Source organism: Leiobunum rupestre, chromosome 10 (genome assembly GCF_980474605.1).
Source record: "Leiobunum rupestre chromosome 10, qqLeiRupe1.1.hap1, whole genome shotgun sequence".
Lineage (NCBI taxonomy): Eukaryota > Metazoa > Arthropoda > Arachnida > Opiliones > Sclerosomatidae > Leiobunum > Leiobunum rupestre.
Window position 1 is genome coordinate 14,367,574 of NC_143393.1, and position 20,511 is coordinate 14,388,084.

The 20,511-nt window shown below is 34.9% G+C and overlaps 1 protein-coding gene across 3 annotated transcripts in view; it reads left to right on the top strand.

Moving 5' to 3' along the window:
* Positions 1-20,511, top strand: part of LOC149924481 (metabotropic glutamate receptor 6-like) — a 240,940-nt gene that overhangs the window by 156,146 nt on the left and 64,283 nt on the right. For all 3 annotated transcript variants that reach the window (XM_090159851.1, XM_090159852.1, XM_090159853.1), the window contains 2 exons: positions 9,319-9,489; positions 10,739-10,883. In XM_090159851.1, coding sequence (XP_090015977.1) covers positions 9,319-9,489; positions 10,739-10,883 — 316 coding nt within the window. The remainder of the gene's footprint in view (positions 1-9,318; positions 9,490-10,738; positions 10,884-20,511) is intronic.

Genomic DNA, 20,511 nt, shown 5'->3' on the forward strand with positions numbered 1-20,511 from the left:
ACGCTTGCAATCGCACCGTTTTTCCATTTGAGAAATTAAACAAGCTGGTTGTCACGTTACTTTGCGGAGAACGTGAACGCCATCTATCCTAAGAATTACGAACTATTCATTTTATTTTGCTAATGGCGGTTCAAATTTTGATCGATTCATCTAAATTATGTAATTATTATTATTATTATTTAAAACATCTTGTAATAGAAAGGTGGAAGTTAATTAGCTGTCTGCAGTATCTGGAAGGAATAATTTTATTTTGCCGTCGCACGGCCAACTATGAACACGTTACCGAATCGAAGTTGGCTGTGATATGGTAGCCACGTGATTTTGTTTTCCCATTTTAACAAGTTGGCTAAGACTAAATTTACTTTATAGTTTCGCCTATTGAGTTTATAAAATGAATAATGAACCTAGTTGGTTTGGTTTGTCTCGAGTTGGCTTATGGTTAGCCCTTGGATTAATAATAGTGTTACATAATTAATCCAAGACTAGCCCGGCGAATCTGGTATCAGTCCAACTGGTATCAGTGTAAATACGTTAATCTGTGTGTGATTACGTTGGATTTATTTAAAAAAAAACATAATTTGATTAATTATTTATATTTAAGACCAGTTAAGAGGCGCAAAGGTGTTATTGTGTAGGATTTAGCAGTATTTTAGTGGAGAAACATGTTTTACTTAATTTAACCCAGTTTTATAACAATTTTACACTGTTTCTTGCGGGAAAAATATTTACGTGATATTTGCCGAAACCCCCCTCTCCTCCACGTGAGATTGGGTGAGATTCAGCTCGACCCCCTCCCTCCCCTAAACGCCTCACGTCATTTATGGACGCTCCCTTACTCTTGTTGAATGTTTTTTTTGGTCATTGGCAATTTATTTTGTGAAATGGCGCCTAACTGTTGAGTCTTATTAAACGCAGCACATGGTAGTATGAAATTATTGGCAACTAGATAGGCATACCTCAACGTTTGGGGGCCAATAGCTTCAAATAGGCCATAAAGGAACGACTAGAGGCTAACAAGTCCACCTAGCCGTAATATAAGTTCCTCGTCGTATGTGTTAAGGGGAACAAAGTTTCGCAGAAAAACGCGTACAACGTCATTAAGTACCATACTTATTTTAATTGTACGTTACACAGCTTCACTTACAAGGACACGAGCCGATTTGATTTTCACCGATTTGGTTTAAGTTCGGGGGATAAGAAGACCTTTATGTTACTTAGAATTTCCCAAAAGGAAGGGTTTTGACGGGCTTTAGCTTTGAAGTGACCACCCAAAATGTTTTTGAAAACTTAAAACCTACTTTTCCCTATGGAAATTAAGACGAAGAAAGATTTTAAAATATTAAAAAAAAAATTATAAAAAAAAAATTGTATATTGGGTAAATTTGGGAAAAAATAAACAAATTTGGTATTATAAATACAAGTAAATTTCGGTTATATTATTTAAAATGGGTAAAAATTTATAAATTAGGTAAATGCAAGTAAATTAACTTAATTTTGTTTATGGAAGTAAAAATTGTTAAATTCCATTAAATTCACTAAATTTGGATAAATTCAATTAAACTGACCAAATTTTGGTAAATTCAGGTAATGTAGCTAAATTTGGATAAATTCAATTAAAGTGACCAAATTTTGGTAAATTCAGGTAATGTAGCTAAATTTGGATAAATTCAATTAAAGTGACCAAATTTTGGTAAATTCAGGTAATGTAGCTAAATTTGGATAAATTCAATTAAAGTGACCAAATTTTGGTAAATTCAGGTAATGTAGCTAAATTTGGATAAATTCAATTAAAGTGACCAAATTTTGGTAAATTCAGGTAATGTAGCTAAATTTGGATAAATTCAATTAAAGTGACCAAATTTTGGTAAATTCAGGTAATGTAGCTAAATTTGGATAAATTCAATTAAAGTGACCAAATTTTGGTAAATTCAGGTAATGTAGCTAAATTTGGATAAATTCAATTAAAGTGACCAAATTTTGGTAAATTCAGGTAATGTAGCTAAATTTGGATAAATTCAATTAAAGTGACCAAATTTTGGTAAATTCAGGTAATGTAGCTAAATTTGGATAAATTCAATTAAAGTGACCAAATTTTGGTAAATTCAGGTAATGTAGCTAAATTTTGATAAATTCAATGAAAGTGGCGAAATTTGAGTAAATTTATGTGGAAAAATTTAGGTAACTTAAACTAAAGTGGTTAAATGTACGTAGAATTGTCAGTAAGTTTGGGTAAATACACGTGAAAATGGGTAATTTCCAGTAAGTCCTTTTTATTTGATTCCAAAAAATGGAAACATGACGATATATTGTAAAAATCTAAAAATCATTTGTAATTTAGACAAATGGCTTACATTTAAGATAAATTGGACTAGTGTGTATTTATGTAAATTAAAATAGTTTGCAAAATTAACTAAAGTAATTTGGGGGATATGCCTGAATTAATGTGTATATTTAATTTCGAAATTAATTTAAAACTTTCAAATTATTCCCAAAATTATAAATATTTAATTTTAATTAACTAGTTTATAAGAACCGTTAATATTTTTATAACAATCTTTTTAGAAATTAATTTTTTCCCAAAGTTGCGATCGAATATATTTCTTTTGCGAAATATTTTAACTGATGGTGAAAGGTCGTGTCCAATGGCTGGCAAATCGAATTATCGGGAATCACTTCCATTCACACCAAAACGTTTCTCATAAATTGATTCTTTTGTCTGCCCAGGCCGTGAATCCAAAATCAAAATAAAGTCTTGATTTAAAGATTTCAGAACGACTTTATTAAGCATGAATATATCTAGCTATGAATATCTAACCCTACGATATAGCCCTTCTATCATGTCGATTTGATTTGGGTGGAAACTTTCGAGACCAGTGACGCGTTTTCAGCCAATCAGGAGACTGAAGGAAATGACGGCATGCTCCACACTCGGTCGGAGCAGATGTGATTGATCGCGTGACTAGATAAGCCCAACCCAAATTTTAGCGGGAGGTTAGAGAGACTATTGCTATTGTATATTCATAGCTAGATATATTCATGATTAAGGAAATACTCAAAATGAGACGTTGATAATTTAACTGATACGCTGCACGTCAGTGTTACATTTGGAGTAGTGAATAGACCTTCCTGTACTATTGGACCGAGTCCACCTGATCGTTTCTGTAGACATAAATATATCCGACCATACTGATAAGGTATTGTATAATATATGAGTGGGTAACAAGGTTTGTTGCAGATCTCGCAAATCCTGGCAAATCCAGGTATGAGTTCATAAAAGAACTGAGCTTGATCGGTATAGGCGTCTCAATAAAAGCAGATCAGTGAGTCCCCAAGGAGTAATAGCACTGAGAGCGTAGAATGGAAAGCTAGGTTTTATTTAGTTCTTGTCTCTTGGTTTTGTAAGCGGTGCCGAAAATAAGACCACATTTTAGGCGGTAAAAGTTATATAAAAGTTTAAAAAAGATAAAATTTTACCTTTATATCATATAAAATTTATCATTTACTTCGACCAGGACGCACACGTGTGCAAAGGCTTGTCTCTTTTGTGAAAGCATGGTGAAAGTGAAACGCAAAATCTATTTTACAAGTCGGATTGAAGTTGGCTTAGTTGGTTGGTTACCGGTTCAATTGGCAACCCTGTTTCCGCCCGACCGAAAATGTTTCAGACCAGTGACTACGTCATGGGAGAAGCGAAAGGAGAGCGGCGTTTATTGAGACGACTATTGAGTTGTATTTCGGTGATATTGCCATTATGGTGATCTGAAAATCTTTAACTGGTTCTGAAATGTTTATGAGTTTAATGACTTTTTGGCTTGATATACTATGCCATTTTTAAAATTTAAAATCCAAATATGCGTTTGCTTTAAAATTAAAATTTTGATCTTTGAACGTGCGAGAGGCTAGAATTTCCCATTGTTGTAAGTGCACGTCTCGTATGCACTTGCACTCTGATCTCGCTTCTTGGAAACTTTCGAAAGTAACTCTGTCAATGAACTATAATTTTTCCAATTTGGTTCCACCAGAAGAAAGTTGATCTTCCCATCTTGTCTTATAACAACTAGGTTTGAATTCTTTGCAATCTATTCCATGTAGAGTTTCAAGGCTCCATTTTGGATGTGAAAATATAAGTATAAATATCTCTTCTTTTCTCTAGCGCGCAGTTATCCGTTGTTTCGTATGGTACTTCAATTCATTGATCATTAGCTAATGGAGATTGTCTATACCAAGAACAGTGACTGTTAATAGATGTCTGAGAGCACTCGGGTGATGGCTCTAAGTGGCATTCTGAAAAGTTAAAGGGACTTTCAATGGGAGTGTGAGGGGTCGGAAGTCGATTCAAAAAACGTCACTGAAACGTCATCAGAGTGTAACATTGTAAATGCAACGAACGGTGACCGAATGATGTATTGTAGATGGACTTCACCTCCCCCCCCCCTCCCACAGCTCTCCCTTGAAAGTCCCTTTAATTTAAAATCCAAAAACTAAAAAAAAATATGAGATACATGGAAATCCCCGGGATACTGGTGGCGGAGTGGTTAGCACTTTCGCCTCGCAGCAAGAGGAGCCGGGTTCAATCCCAGCTTGTAGCACTGAGTGAAAATTTGGAACAACTCGTTCTGCGTTGAGTTTGCACATTCTCTCCCCACTGGTTTAAGGGGTTTACGCGAGCTCTTCGGTTTCCCCTTGCATAAAATCTTGTCAAGGATAACGGCAATAGTTTGTGTAGGCAGCTGTTGGCTCGCGTGGCAAGGAGGGCTTGCCACCATCCTCCTACGCATTGTAACCCGGCCACCTGAATTAATGACATTAAAAGTCGCTTGATGACTTGGGTATTAGCCTAGCTGATTCTTATTATAAAAAACTAGTATTTTAAAAATATAAAATTTTAATAAATATAAGAATTTGAAATATAGAATTTCTTTAAAACATCCATAAAGTATATTATTCTCTATAAAACCAATTATTCGATATCATAATTTTACCACAGAAAGGATCTACTAATAAAATTTGATAAATACTAAAACACAATGAAGTAATATATACAGTTATTTGCTAGTCGTGTATCCTACTTTATATGGAGGCAAATGTGTAGAGCAGTTAAAATTTCTTACCCACTAACTCCTCGTCTTATTGCAAAGTTACGCATTCTGTTAGTATTTTCCAAGATAATCAAGACTACGTATTTTACACGTTTTTGAAACCAATAAACTTTCTAGACTTAAAAGACGGGAAAAGGGTATATTGCTAACGAATTTAATAATTATTAACCAATAGTATACCCAAATTTAGCAAATTTAATGGTATTTACCGAAATTTTGCCACTTTAATTGAATTTATCCAAATTTCGCCAATTTAATGGCATTTCCAATTTTACTTCCATTACCGAAATTTAGTCAATTTACTGGCATTTCCAATTTTACTTCTATTACCGAAATTTAGTCAATTTAATGGCATTTCCAATTTTACTTCCATTACCGAAATTTAGTCAATTTACTGGCATTTATGAAATATGAAACTATAAACTAGTGTGAAATCATATAGTGTACATTTAGTCGTTAAATTCTTATTTCCATCAGACATAATAAATAGGATAGTCCCCTGATTTTACGGGGGGCTCGCACGCTAGGTGGCATTATTTCCACCTCTTGTGAGAATTTTCTATCATTAGTTCATTTACGTTACTTATCGGACCTAAGCTTAGCATCATTTAAAGTCAGGTTGAATAATTTTTATATTTTTGGCTACAGCTAGGAATTCTGTTTGAATTTTCGAAATATCATTCACTTCTGTTAACAAGCGTAAGCCAAAATGGTCTAGATGTTTGAGCCTTTGTGGTCTTAAAATTCCTTCCTTTTGGGTTAATTCTTCACTCGATAAATTCACTTTAGATAAACTAAAACTAATTTGACGAGCATTTTTCGCGTTTTTCTTACCCATAATTTCTCTTATCAAACGGACTCAAAATATTTATGGACGCGAAATTTTAGGCAGATAACTGTATCCGGTGTCGCCAGTGTGGACGTGGTTTAAAAGCTCGGCCTTTTTTTGAACTTGATGGCGCCAGTATCAAAGGAGATGATGAATATGTATCAATTCATCTTAAATAACCTAACCCAAATTTACTTGTATTTACCCGATTTTCTTATTTTTTCTCAAATTTACACGAATTCACAATTTTTATAATATAATTTTTTTTTTTAATATATTTTATCTGAGTTTTCTCCATGTTAATTTCCATACGGAAAATTAGGTCATAAGTTATCCAAAATATTTTTGGTTGCTATGGAAACACTATATAAAGCCCGTCGAAATGTTTCCTTTAGGGATATTTCAAATGATATAAAGGTCTACTTATCGCCCGAATTTAAACCAAATCCTTGAAAATCACCTCGGGTCGTTCATTGTTAGTGTCATACTAATGGATATTGTTACCTATGATTGTACGTAACACAGCTTAATTTAGTGTCATACTAATGGATATTGTTACTTATTATTGTACGTAACGCAGCTTCATTTAGTGTCATACTAATGGATATTTTTCCTTATGATCGTACGTTACGCAGCTTCATTTAGTGTCATACATATGGATATTTTTCCTTATGATCGTACGTCACGCAGCTTCATTTAGTGTCATACATATGGATATTTTTCCTTATGATCGTACGTTACGCAGCTTCATTTAGTGTCATACTTATGGATATTTTTCCTTAGGATCGTACGTTACGCAGCTTCATTTAGTGTCATACTTATGGCCATTTTTCCTTATGATCGTACGTTACGCAGCTTCATTTAGTGTCATACTTATGGATATTTTTCCTTATGATCGTACGTTACGCAGCTTCATTTAGTGTCATACATATGGATATTTTTCCTTATGATCGTACGTCACGCAGCTTCATTTAGTGTCATACATATGGATATTTTTCCTTATGATCGTACGTTACGCAGCTTCATTTAGTGTCATACTTATGGATATTTTTCCTTAGGATCGTACGTTACGCAGCTTCATTTAGTGTCATACTTATGGCCATTTTTCCTTATGATCGTACGTTACGCAGCTTCATTTAGTGTCATACTTATGGATATTTTTCCTTATGATCGTACGTTACGCAGCTTCATTTTGTGTCATACTTATGGATATTTTTCCTTCTGATCGTACGTTACGCAGCTTCATTTAGTGTCATACTTATGGACATTTTTCCTTCTGATCGTACGTTACGCAGCTTCATTTAGTGTCATACTTATGGCCATTTTTCCTTATGATCGTACGTTACGCAGCTTCATTTAGTGCCATACTTATGGATATTTTTCCTTCTGATCGTACGTTACGCAGCTTCATTTAGTGTCATACTTATGGACATTTTTCCTTATGATCGTACGTTACGCAGCTTCATTTAGTGTCATACTTATGGACATTTTTCCTTATGATCGTACGTTACGCAGCTTCAGTTAGTGTCATACTTATATATATTGTTACTTATGATTGTACGTTATAAAGCTTCATTTAGTGTCATACTTATAGATATTATTAATTATGATTGTACATAAAAACACAGCTCACAGCTTCATTTAGTGGCGTACTTAATTATACTGATTGTCTTTGAACGTTACGAGTCGCCGAATATATTGAAAATTAATTTCCAAATCATTGTACGGCCGAAAAATCGGTTCAATATTATCGACCGAGACGATAGTTTTCCTACGTTTGGCAACGCTGCCCTGTATAGAGATTTATCGCCAGCGCATTGAGAAACCAATGGATATAAGTGGAGACCTGAGGGAGTTCCAAAACGAATGAAATATTATCTCTTTGACTCCCTAATGCTGTCGCGGCACAAGACTACTTCTACTACTACAACTACTACTGCTACATTTCGATCACACCAATAGTCGCACTCGATATATAACTAAAAATGGCTAAACCCATTAACCTGTCAACCGGACGATCAGTGTCCAAGAGTCTGTGAACTTTGAAATGACTCGGGCAGGATACCCAGAGTAGATAATTTAGGCAAACTAAAACATTTTTAAATGAATAGGCGCTAAAATAAAAGACTTGATTTTTAACTTCCCCCTTACGTGGCGAAAAGGAGATCGCTGAATGAAATATTTCCGGTTGGTCGGTTGACCTGCCTAGCAAAAGAAGCCAACTACAATCCAAATTCCAGTCATGCCCAGTCAAATAGGTTCAACAATCACATAATAAACGCAATTTTTTTGTGGTTTTTATTTTCTTTGAGTGCAATAACGGCGTGATGGCGAGCGTTGACGCAAATAATATCCGTTAGGCCTCAAATTAGAGCTCGGCGTTTGGATAAGAATTAATCACTTTATTTATTTTTATCCAAAACACACATTTATCCACAAATTATACGAAAAAATCTATTATTTTTACATGTTAAAATGCTTTTTAGTCTTTATAATATCCACGAATAAACAGTTAATCGTAATTTTTATGGTTAATCGAAATTTTAGCGGTTAATTTATCTGTTTCGCCGAGCTCTACCTCAAATAATGTTTTCGCGTCGACGCAAAAAATCACCCCGTTAGGAATAGGCCTTGATTTCCACTAGCGCGCATAACGGCGCGTCACTCAAATTTAGTACGTACAAACGTTTTGAAGCAAGTAATGAAAAATGCCTTATGACGCACTCTAGTAGAAACCAAGCATTAAGCTTGGTTTCCACTAGCGCACCTCAAATTGTATTTTTCATTACGCTCGTGAAAATGTTTGTACGACGTCGAAAAGTTGATTGGCGCGCTAGTGGAAACCAAGCATTAAACAAGTTTTTCGCGTTGACGCAAATAATTTCCGTTAGGGCTCACATAATTTTTTTCGGGTTGCAGCAAAAAATCACCGTTAGGATTAAGCCTTGATTTCCACTAGCGCGCTTAACGGCGCGTCACACAAATAAACAGCACGTAGAAACGTTTTGACGCACGTAATGAAAAATGCCTTATGACGCGCTCTAGTGGAAACCAAGCTTAATGCTTCTTTTCCACTAGCACACGTCATAATGCATTTTCTTTACGCTCGTGAAAATGTTTGTACGTCAAAACGTTCATTTGCGTGCTAGTGGAAACCAAGCATTAAACAAATTTTTCGCGTTGACGCGAAAATTCTCCGTTAGGCCTAACTCATTTTTTCCAACAAAACGCCCAAATACAGACAAGCTTGCGCGTCTATGCTCTTTACCTATTAATACTTCGTAACGAATCGCTGAATTGGTTTTATTGAAGCGTTTATGGACTTTGAGCGTTAAAATGAAACTTGTACCCATTATTCATTATCAAAATCTATTTATTTATTTCCTCCAGGTTAGTTTCTTCTCAACGAGTCCCGAGTTGAGTAACAAACAACGTTTCGAGTACTTCTTGAGGACGGTACCTTCCGACACGAATCAGGCGCAGGCCATGGTGGAAATCATTAAAATCTTTAAATGGACCTACATATCAATATTATTCGAAGAGTCCAATTACGGAATTCAGGTAAGACACTCCCATCCTGATTTTCATAATTGAAGTTTCTAGATATTTTCATTTCTTGCGATGCATTTTCCTTTTCGGGGAGGATTGGGAATTTACGTTGAGAAAACTTGAGATTAGCGTAAAATTTCTTAAAATTAGTTTGAAATCACATGGTTTTTGATGTTAACAGAATTCGTGTTTTTCCATGGTTAAAGGGAGTATGAACTACCTTAGTAATAATAATAATAATATTAATTAATTAATTAATTAATTATTAATTAATAATATTAATTATCACCACCTTAGGCCTAAGTCATCCAGCGACTTTTAAAGCCATTAATTCAGGTGGCCGGGTTACAATGCGTAACCATATTTATGATGAATCAATGGTGATTGGCGCCAAGGGCGTATTTAAGGGGGGGAAATGCTGATGACTGAGGGGGGGGGGTGCTTAATAAAAATCAGTGAAACTTCCGTCAGCACCCCCCCCCCCTTGATATTTTCCCTCAAAACCCCCCTGAAATAAAATCCTGGATACGCCCTTGATTGGCGCTAGTGAAGTTAACAACAAACGGTAGCGCATTTTAGTTCATGCTCCCTTAAAAGAAAGTTTAATAATAATAATAATAATAATAATAATAATAATAATAATAATAATGATAATAATAATAAATAATTTGAGCTTCAGGATATCGAATTAGTAATTTTATGAAGTGAATGTACAGAACAAAATTAGAAAACAAATACGTATATTTCAAATGTGACATAATTTGTGGCAGCTAGGAGCAAAAACTACAAGGAGAACGCAGCTAGCCTTTAAACACACTAACGCAGTGTTGTGTACAAATTTCATTGGACGAACCTTTACGCTGAACGTTTTACGGCAAGGGGGAAGTGAATTTCATAATTTCCCCTTCCGACGGCAGCAGGCGCTAAAGCGTCTAACCAATGAAAATTTTACGCAAGAAAATGCACGACTTTTGACGGGTAACGCTGTGTTTGTTGCTCCTAGATGGCAGCGTATGAACATATTCTCGAGTAGAAATGATTCAAAATTGAAGAATAATTAAGCCGAAACATTCCCGGTTTACGATCGAATTAAAGACTGACTTAAGAAGACCATTTAAAAGCTCTTTTATCCCTAACCCGCGGCGCTAATTAAATCCCTCAGCCTAACCACTTTAGCTCCTCTTCCCTGGAAAATGTTCCCAGAAAGAAATAAAACTAGAAAGCTTGTGGAGATTAAAAAAAGCTTTTCCCGCGCTTGCAGGCATTCACGGTACTCGAAGCGCTACTGGCCAAGAACAACATATGCATCGCCGTGAAGGAGAGGCTGACCAAGGACTCCGGAGTGGCCGGAGCCGGCGCTTACGACCACATTGTTCACAAACTTCTCTCCAAGCAGCGTGCCAGAGGTAGGACATGCCTTTTAAGTCATTACTTTCTCTCTATTGTCTTCGTTCGCACACTAGTGTCGCCCGCGTTCCATTGTTGCTCTAGACTTTCAGAAGCATATAATATATCTCGTACTGGAAAAGTATCCTTCTATAGATCCTCAAAATGAACCAGCTAGTTTTCAATGGACGTGATTTTCCAAATTCATTGCGTGATTAATACTCCACCAGGATTGTAGAAATGCCTACTTGACAGAGATTCCAAAATTTCCAATTGAAAATATCGCCATTTTAAAGGTCTAGATCATCAGATTCAAGGTCTAAATTGCCCCGTTTATTGCAGAGGTTTCTTTTTAATATTCCAGATTACCATTTTCAAGGTTGAGATGGCCATTTTCAAGGTCGAAATCGCCGTATAAACATCGCCGTTTTGGTTAAATGTGTTTTCAAAAATTAACGCGGCCTTATTGTTTGAATGTAACTTTGGTAATATTACGAGCGCGCGCTTATGGGGCGAGAAACCTTGGATTTGAGGGCTATAAGTCGCTAGTCGACTTAGCCCTCTACCAAAAATCAATTGACGACTTTTAAAATTCATTTTGCGCGTGAAAATACCTCTGCATGTTATGGTCAAAAAAGCACGCAAAGAAGGCTGTGTGCCCAAGACATGTACCTGCAGTGTCGCGCGCTAAAACGTCATTTCAAAATCCGTCAGTAGTATATGAAAATAAAAACTAATTTGAATTTGAATTTAAAAATTTTTTCACGTGCGCGTGCAAACCGCGCGTGTTAAAACTATTCTATGCCATCGTGACGTAAGAGCAACATAAAAACAAGTTCGGCAAGCGTAGCTGAATTTACAAAAAGAACTATTGATACTTGTTTCGTGAGAGTGTATTATATACTTCTGGTTATAAGCTTTAGTGTATGCGAATCGGACCTTACCTGTTCGCAAGGGGCCGGGGGGCTTTAATCCGCGTTCTTCACACCCCCGCGCTTTTATTAAGGTAGATTTGCAGCCGGGTAAATCGAAAAAAAATATATATATTTTATCTGCGCGCTACCGGGGATACCTTCTTTATTTGCGCCATTCGTTATCAGCCCCGACCAAAAGGTAATCTCTATTTTAAGCCTTCCTATTTACGTCGATGGAGCCTTTGCAAAACTTACAGCCACTTGTGGCTATTTTTAAAGATATCTCTGTAAGGGGTATTATGTTTTAAAATAAAGATATTTTTGAGTTTTATTCGTGTTTTTCAAGCGGCAATAATGTTTTCACGTAGAAACCGTTTTAATGACGTTTATTTGGTTGGAACAAAAAACTTTGATATGTATTCCCGAATTTGTTCAGATAAATGTTGGCATAAAGGAAATGTAACCCCAGCTGGGAAGGTCAAGCTTCCGTCATTACCTACTCGTGGAGTTGAAAACTGTGTTGACCATTAAAGGTTAAATCTCCATCTGCCCGTCGTTCCCTTTTAGGAGCCCTTTCTGAAGCATATGGCTCTCTACTTACGTAGGTAGAGTCGGCTAGAGGTGCTATAGCATCCACTCTCTATCCCGCAGCTGTGCGCGAAGTGGATGCTAGTCGCCCCATTTTTGCGTCTTTTGTCGGCATCAGTAGCGGCGCTAAGGGTGGGCTGAAGTGGGCTTTAGCCCCCCTGCATTTCTGAGAGGGGCCACATATTTATATTAAAAGGGCCACATATTCATAATTAAGAGGTCACATATTTTAATTTACGAATTTTCATTATCTCTAGAAATTTGTTTTATTGCGAAGAAACGTTTTTCTGGAAAAAATCTTTCAAAATCAATTTGTTTACTCAAAAAGGTAGTAGACCATAAACATATAGATTCGGGAGCAAGGTAGCGGAAATTGAGATAAAGTTTAATAGAAAGGGGCTTATGGGAATTTAGGGAAATTTCCCAGGCGTGCACGTGTCCGCTCCAGGTCAGATACAAAGGTCAGTAGGGGGTTCAGAAAACGCGACGAGAGCCGCAACAATAAAATGAACTTGCTCTTCTCGCTTCCTGGAAAATTTTGGGTTTTTTCGATTTTACCACTTTTGCGAAATATGGTCAATCCAAGGTTCCCGCTAAGGGCCACAAAATAATTAGCCCACCTGTGAAAAAACCTTAGCGCCGCTACTGGTCGGCATGAGTGGCTTGCGTCGAAGGTGTGACCGTTAGTAGTAGGGTTGTCTCGCTGCCCATGGCGGTTTTGTCACCTGTCTGGGCTATGAACGCTAGCGTAGGGCATTCTGATGAATAGTGTCGTAGAAGTTATGAGCTGTATGCTCCGCTTGGAGCACCGGTTTATAAGTTTTCTGACCACATGGCAGCTCGGCACACGTTTCATTATTTGAACTACGGTTATATATTACTGACAACGTTACCCTAGGCGATTAGACTAAAAAAATGCCTAACAATTTACGAAACAAAGTAGCCAAACTGAGTTACGATGTTAGCAACCTTGCAGCTCCGCACACGTTTCTTTATTTGAGCTACGGTTAGTACTGTCAAAACTACATAAGACCCTTCGCTTTTGGTACTGTCAACACGAGCGTAGACCGGAAAGAAGGGTAAAGCGTATTCGTCCCTAACTGCGTAGATTGACGTGTACATAGGGTCGTTTATTCTTGGCAAAGAAGATATTTTATTGCGGGCTAAGAAGCGATGTTTAATTCCACGGCACGTAAAGTCGGCGGCCCAAACAGAAACGGAGAGCATGGACCGATGGGAGAAAAGCGAAAAAAAAGGACAGACTGATCTAACGACCGAATTTGGCCAGTTTTTATTTATTTGTAAAAGTGCGCGTGAGAGAAGGAAAGGTTATTTTTCATCCCTTATTGACGTCTGTAGCAATAAACCCGAAGGCGTTTTGAGGGTTTTGATGGATACGAATTGTTCGTTCTCGGGGCTAATGATGACAAAGTAGACGCTTTCTAACTCCGAGCTTTATAGCTAGTTTTACGATCTTCAGTTTACTCGAATTATTTTTGCTTTTTTCTTGCGGGGGGTTGAAGTGGATGCTTTGTTCCGAGCCCTCAATGAATTGCCGCTTACGGATAGTACACGCGTTCGTACAGAACCACCTTCTACTTGTTAAGTCCAAATACATTTCCTTCCTGGTAGAGCTCTTATCCCTCAACACTGGTACGTTTTGATATCCTAGACAGTGGCGGATTAACTACCAACTGCGCCCGTCAGTTTCAGCTTTATTATCAGGCCTCTTCGTTTTAGCAAGCTACAGGCTCCTACTTAGCCTGTGGGGGTATATAAATCCTATGTGCGTGTGGTTAATCCGCCACTAATATGTATATATATATATTATATATATAATAGAATCGATTTTTATTGTAACAAAAACAGTAAAGTTGTACCAGCAAGTTAAGCCACAGTGGTTAATATATATTTTGTTTACAAGAAATGCGTATTAATTTTAAATTAGGTTTAAGTTAAGAACGCATATATATATATATATATATATATATATATATATATATATATATATATATATATATATATATATATATATATATATATATATATATATAAATATATATATATATATATATATATAAATATATATATATATATAAGTGTAATTTATTATAGTAACGATGATTGTAGAAAGTGTATTAACTTGCTGGTCTTGTACTGTTTTGATAAATAAATTCTATTCTACTCTATTCTATATATATATAACGAAATCACTTCTAAAATACTTCACCAAGATGAGTCAACGAAAGTTTTAGGCTTTTATTTCGATAGAAATTTAACATATACAACTCACGTTTATCAGTTGATCATTAAAAGCCAAATGCAACTTGGTATTAGTTTTATGCCGTCAAAAGGTTTAAAGTCTAGTTACTGTTTTCAAACCCTCTTTAATTCCCTAGTTATGTCTTCCATTTTATTTTGTTCGACTATATACAGCGGTACTTGTATCACAAATATATTAAAAATCGAAAAGGTTCTCAAAAATTTAATTTATCTTTATAATAATAAATTCCATGACACAAAAATAGTAATAATGATAATTATAATAATCAGTTAGGCTAATACCCAAGGCACCACCTTAGGCCTAAGTCATCAAGCGACTTTTAAAGCCTTCAATTCAGGTGGCCGGGTTACAATGCGTAGGAGGGTGGTGGCAAGCCCTGCAAGCCACGCGAGCCAACAGCTCCCTACACTAACTATTACCGTTACACTGCGACTCTATAAAATCAAGCCTGATCAAGTTGGATATAAAATTCAAACATCGTTTAATTAATAAGCGAGTTGACTCTACGGAGATCTTAAACTTATTGTCTTTTAATTGTAGCACTCACATCTATATAAATAGGAAATTATTTTATCGTACCTTAGAAAACCCACCTGCAATGGAACGTTTGATGCTAAATTTTAATAACAATGGTACTAATAACAACTTATTTTTTGACCAAAAATTATTTCAAATCCGTGAAATTATTTAAGGTAACGCAATTTAAAATTTCACTAAATGATATATATTTTTAAATTTAGAATTGTACGTATACAGGGTCTTTTTTTTTTGCTCGGAAAAGTGTTTTTTTTTTCAAAAACTATTTATAGTACCGATTTCAAATTTGGAAGGTCAATTCTCTATACCGGGGGACATCAGTTTGAGAAATTTGAGCGTTTTCGGTAATGTTTTTCACCAATTTTGAAAAATTATTTTTCGACCACTAGGTGCGAGATAAAAAAATTTCTATTATAAAGTTGTAGGCCGTCATCGAAAACCCTTAAAAATTGTTCACTCGACGAAAAACAATTTATTTATCAGTGAAAATTCGAGCTTGAAAAATTTACAAGTTGGTGAAGCCAAATTACGATTGTTTGAAACGATAATTGAAACCGAATTACCTAATCCAGTTGAAACTTTGGTTAAAAAAACGACCGGATTTAAAAAACACGAGGCTATAGGTCAATCCTAAACATGCATTGGGTATTTAAAGGAAAACTTTGGGAGATTATTATCAGTGTTTGATAATATTTCGAACAATGCCTCGTTATTCAGAAGCTGAGCGTACCGAGATAGTTGCCATTTACTATGGAGAAGCAGCGCAAAACCTTAGAAGAGTGACTGAAATCTTCGCAGAAAGACATCCAAATGGAGCACCATCTGTAAATACAGTAAGACGAGCAATTCACGATTTCAATCAATTTGGTCACTTGCAACCTAGGTTTCGCGGTATGGGTCAACCGGATTTAGACTTCGAGAACAATGTACTCGCGTACTTTGTGGCATATCCTCGTCACAGTTGCGGAAACGCCGCTGCTGATTTGGGTTGTTCTGCAAATCGTGTGTGGAAAATTCTTCGTAAGAATCGCTATCACCCATACAGAGCTACGCTCCACCAAGGACTAATTGACGGAGACCATCAAAGACGTTATGAATTTAGCAACTGGTTACTAAATGCTGTCCAAGAAGATAGACAATTTTTGCGCCATGTTTTGTTCTCCGACGAAGCGTCATTTTCTAGAGATGGGCCCTTTAATCATCAAAACAGCCATCTTTGGTCTGACATCAACCCACATTGGGGTTTTGAATATCATCACCAGGTTCAATTTGAACGGGTCAATGTTTGGGTTGGACTTGTTGGAAACCGTTTGATTGGTCCCTTTTTCCTGCCGACGAACCTCAACGGCCAAAGGTATTTACATTTTCTACAGAACGAACTGAGTGACGCAATCGACGACCTTCCATTGGCTGAAAGACGTCAGTTGTGGTTTCAGCAAGATGGCGCCCCTCCGCATTTTTCCCGGCAAGTAACTGAGCACCTCAACAACGAGTTTCCTGAAAGGTGGATAGGGAGAAATGGTCCAGTGCATTGGCCAGCAAGGTCACCTGACCTAACACCGCTGGATTATTTTCTCTGGGGATTCGTTAAAGCAAAGGTATACGCCACGCCCATTGAAACTAGGGAGGAACTCATTAGACGAATAATCAGTGCTTGCCGAGACGTCACACCAGAAATGGTAGAGAAAGCGTTTGAGAACTTAATTGTCCGCGCACAAACCTGTGTTGCAGCCAATGGTGATATTATTGAAAATGTTTTGTAAAAATTTATGTGAATAAAATATCTGCATTTAAAAACCAAACGTGTACATTTTTTCAAGTGTGAAAACTCTACTACGTTTGTATTAGACTTGTTCCCTTTTCAATTATCGTTTCAAACAATCGTAATTTGGCTTCACCAACTTGTAAATTTTTCAAGCTCGAATTTTCACTGATAAATAAGTTGTTTTTCGTCGAGTGAACAATTTTTAAGGGTTTTCGATGACGGCCTACAACTTTATAATAGAAATGTTTTATCTCGCACCTAGTGGTCGAAAAATAATTTTTCAAAATTGGTGAAAAACATTACCGAAAACGCTCAAATTTCTCAAATTGATGTCCCCCGGTATAGAGAATTGACCTTCCAAATTTGAAATCGGTACTATAAATAGTTTTTGAAAAAAAACACTTTTCCGAGCAAAAAAAAAGACCCTGTATATCTGGAATTGATATATATATATATATATATATATATATATATATATTCATGTTATACATATATTATATATTATATGTATATTCATGTTATACATATATTATATATATATGTATATTCATGTTATACATATTATATATATTCATGTTATACATATATTATATATATTCATGTTATACATATATTATATATATTCATGTTATACATATATTATATATATATATTCATGTTATACATATATATATATATATATATATTCATGTTATACATATATATATATATATATTCATGTTATACATATATTATATATATATGTATATTCATGTTATACATATATTATATATATTCATGTTATACATATATTATATATATTCATGTTATACATATATTATATATATTCATGTTATACATATATTATATATATTCATGTTATACATATATTATATATATATATTCATGTTATACATATATTATATATATTCATGTTATACATATATTATATATATTCATGTTACACATATATTATATATATATTCATGTTACACATGTATTATATATATATTCATGTTATACATATATTATATATATATATTCATGTTATACATATATTATATATATTCATGTTATACATATATTATATATATTCATGTTATACATATATTATATATATTCATGTTATACATATATTATATATATTCATGTTATACATATATTATATATATATATATTCATGTTATACATATATTATATATATATATTCATGTTATACATATATATATATATTCATGTTATACATATATTATATATATTCATGTTATACATATTATATATATATATTCATGTTATACATATATTATATATATATATTCATGTTATGCATATTATATATATATATATATTCATGTTATACATATATTATAGGCTAATCTCCTTTCAACCTGGTACAATTTCCATTAATTAAAATTGGTCCGACGGCATTTACATTAGCTTTTTCTCACGCTTGTTACGCTGTAGCACGGTCGCCACGGCAACAACTTCGAAATTAAATTAGTCACTTAGGCCTAACGGCAATAGGTTTTTATGTTGAATATTTATTAAAATACCAATTAGGTTAGGTGTTCGCAATAATCAGAAATGTATTATTCCCAAGAAAAGGTTGGATGGTTCGTCTTTATTACGAGAATGGTAATAACGCACGAGTTGCTGCAAAAACATTTTACCACGTTTTCCGGATTTAACTCCGTTAAATTTTTTCTGTGGGGTTTTATTAAGGATAAAGTTTACTACAATCCAGCACATAATTCTGCGATTCTACGTGAAAGAATAGTACGTGCAATTCCCGAGGTGACTGTAGAAATGATGGAGAACACAATGAAGTCGATAGTTACAAGAGCTTAAGTTTGCATAGTTGCCGACGCGTCGGTGGAGTTTCCCAACAGTTTTTAAAATGATCTCGAAGAACTTGTTTCATTTCAGATTATTTATTTCAATGCGTTAGTTATGTGTCTAACTTATTTTAAATTAAAATGGTTAAATAAAAATGTTTTAACACTTTCTAGGACCAATTTTATTTAATGGAAATTGTACGTTAGCATCGCAAACGCAAAATCTTTTAGGTTATTCATTTTAGGGCTACTTGTCTTTGATCTCGACTTCCTATTTTGCAAATCAGATCGGCTCAAAGCTAGTTAGCCATAAAATGTGACGGGGAAAACTTTTCCAATTGGAACCAATTTCGTAACTCTTACGGTTATCAAAATAATTTTTAATGACCTTGAAGACATGGTTCAAGGTCATTGAAATTTTCGTAGTAGATTGACCGCCTGAGCGCTCTATAACACCCTTAAATTAAAAAATCGTAGCTAAAACACATTTCGAGATATTTGCCCTGGTCCATTTCATAGTTAACTACCTGTATATATATATGTTTGTCCGCTATAGGAATCTACAGTTTTCAACTTAGGTCGACCACATTTGGTATACTATCTCATGGTACCCTGACTGTGGTTTTCGACGGTTACGGTCGGCAAAACAACTTTAATTAAATGAATTAATTTAATAATTAGGTTATACAAATTGACATATTTCCCCAGGAAATACCGGGTACCCCAGCTAGATACTACACTTTGACCTTAGCCAAAAGACCGAGTTTCTTAGTTTATTAGGCATACACACGAAAAAAGCTTAAATTATTGCATCTTTTAAACGCCTTCTTCTATAGACACTAGTCCGTATAATAAAAGGCAAATTATTATAATTATTATTATAAATACTCTGATATCTTAAACCTACGATAATTTGGACCTCTAAATTTAACCCATGTTCTTTTAATGTACGTAAAACACAAATATTTATCGACCAATGTATTATAACTCTTGTATATTTAACCAATATTCTGTAACTTTGATGTATGTAAACCTCAAAGATTTCGACCAATGTACTTAAACTCCTAAAAAACTTAAACTATGCTCTTTCAATATATGTAATTGCCCGTGCAGGTCCTAGAAGGTACCTATGTACTGTTGACGTGCACGTTAAATAAAACATTTCATTTCATTTCATTTCATAATTATGATGTAAATTGGCAAATTTACGCTGAATGCGTTCTTCCATTATGAGCAAGTACTTGCTTCATCCCGCATATATTTTGTGAAAAATACTCTATTTTGCTACGCACCAAACTTGCATACAGTTTGACAAAAAAGGCTTTTTCTTTTAAAATTTAAAGCGAATTTACAAACCGCGTACAGAGTAAGTAAGCAGTCTCCGTTCAATTTTGAAATATGTAACGAAAAAAAATTTTGATCAAATAAAATTCCCAAGTCTGGTGGCGTTATCTCCGTCTATTTTGTAATCGAACTCAAAGAAATTTCTTTTTTTCGTGTATGAAATAACGTTAGTTTTTTGGTGGTTTATGGGTAGGCCATTTTCAGTACTCCATACATTTAACATGCAGAGGTCTTTTTGAAAGTAAATACAATCATGAAGAGTGTTAATTTGTTTGTACAGTTTATTGTCATCAGCGTATGTTTTCAATTTATAATTATTTTTTTATAGAATATCTAAGCTCATTAGAAAATATACCAATAGCGGACCCAATATTAGAGAGTCTAGAGGTCGGCATTTGGATA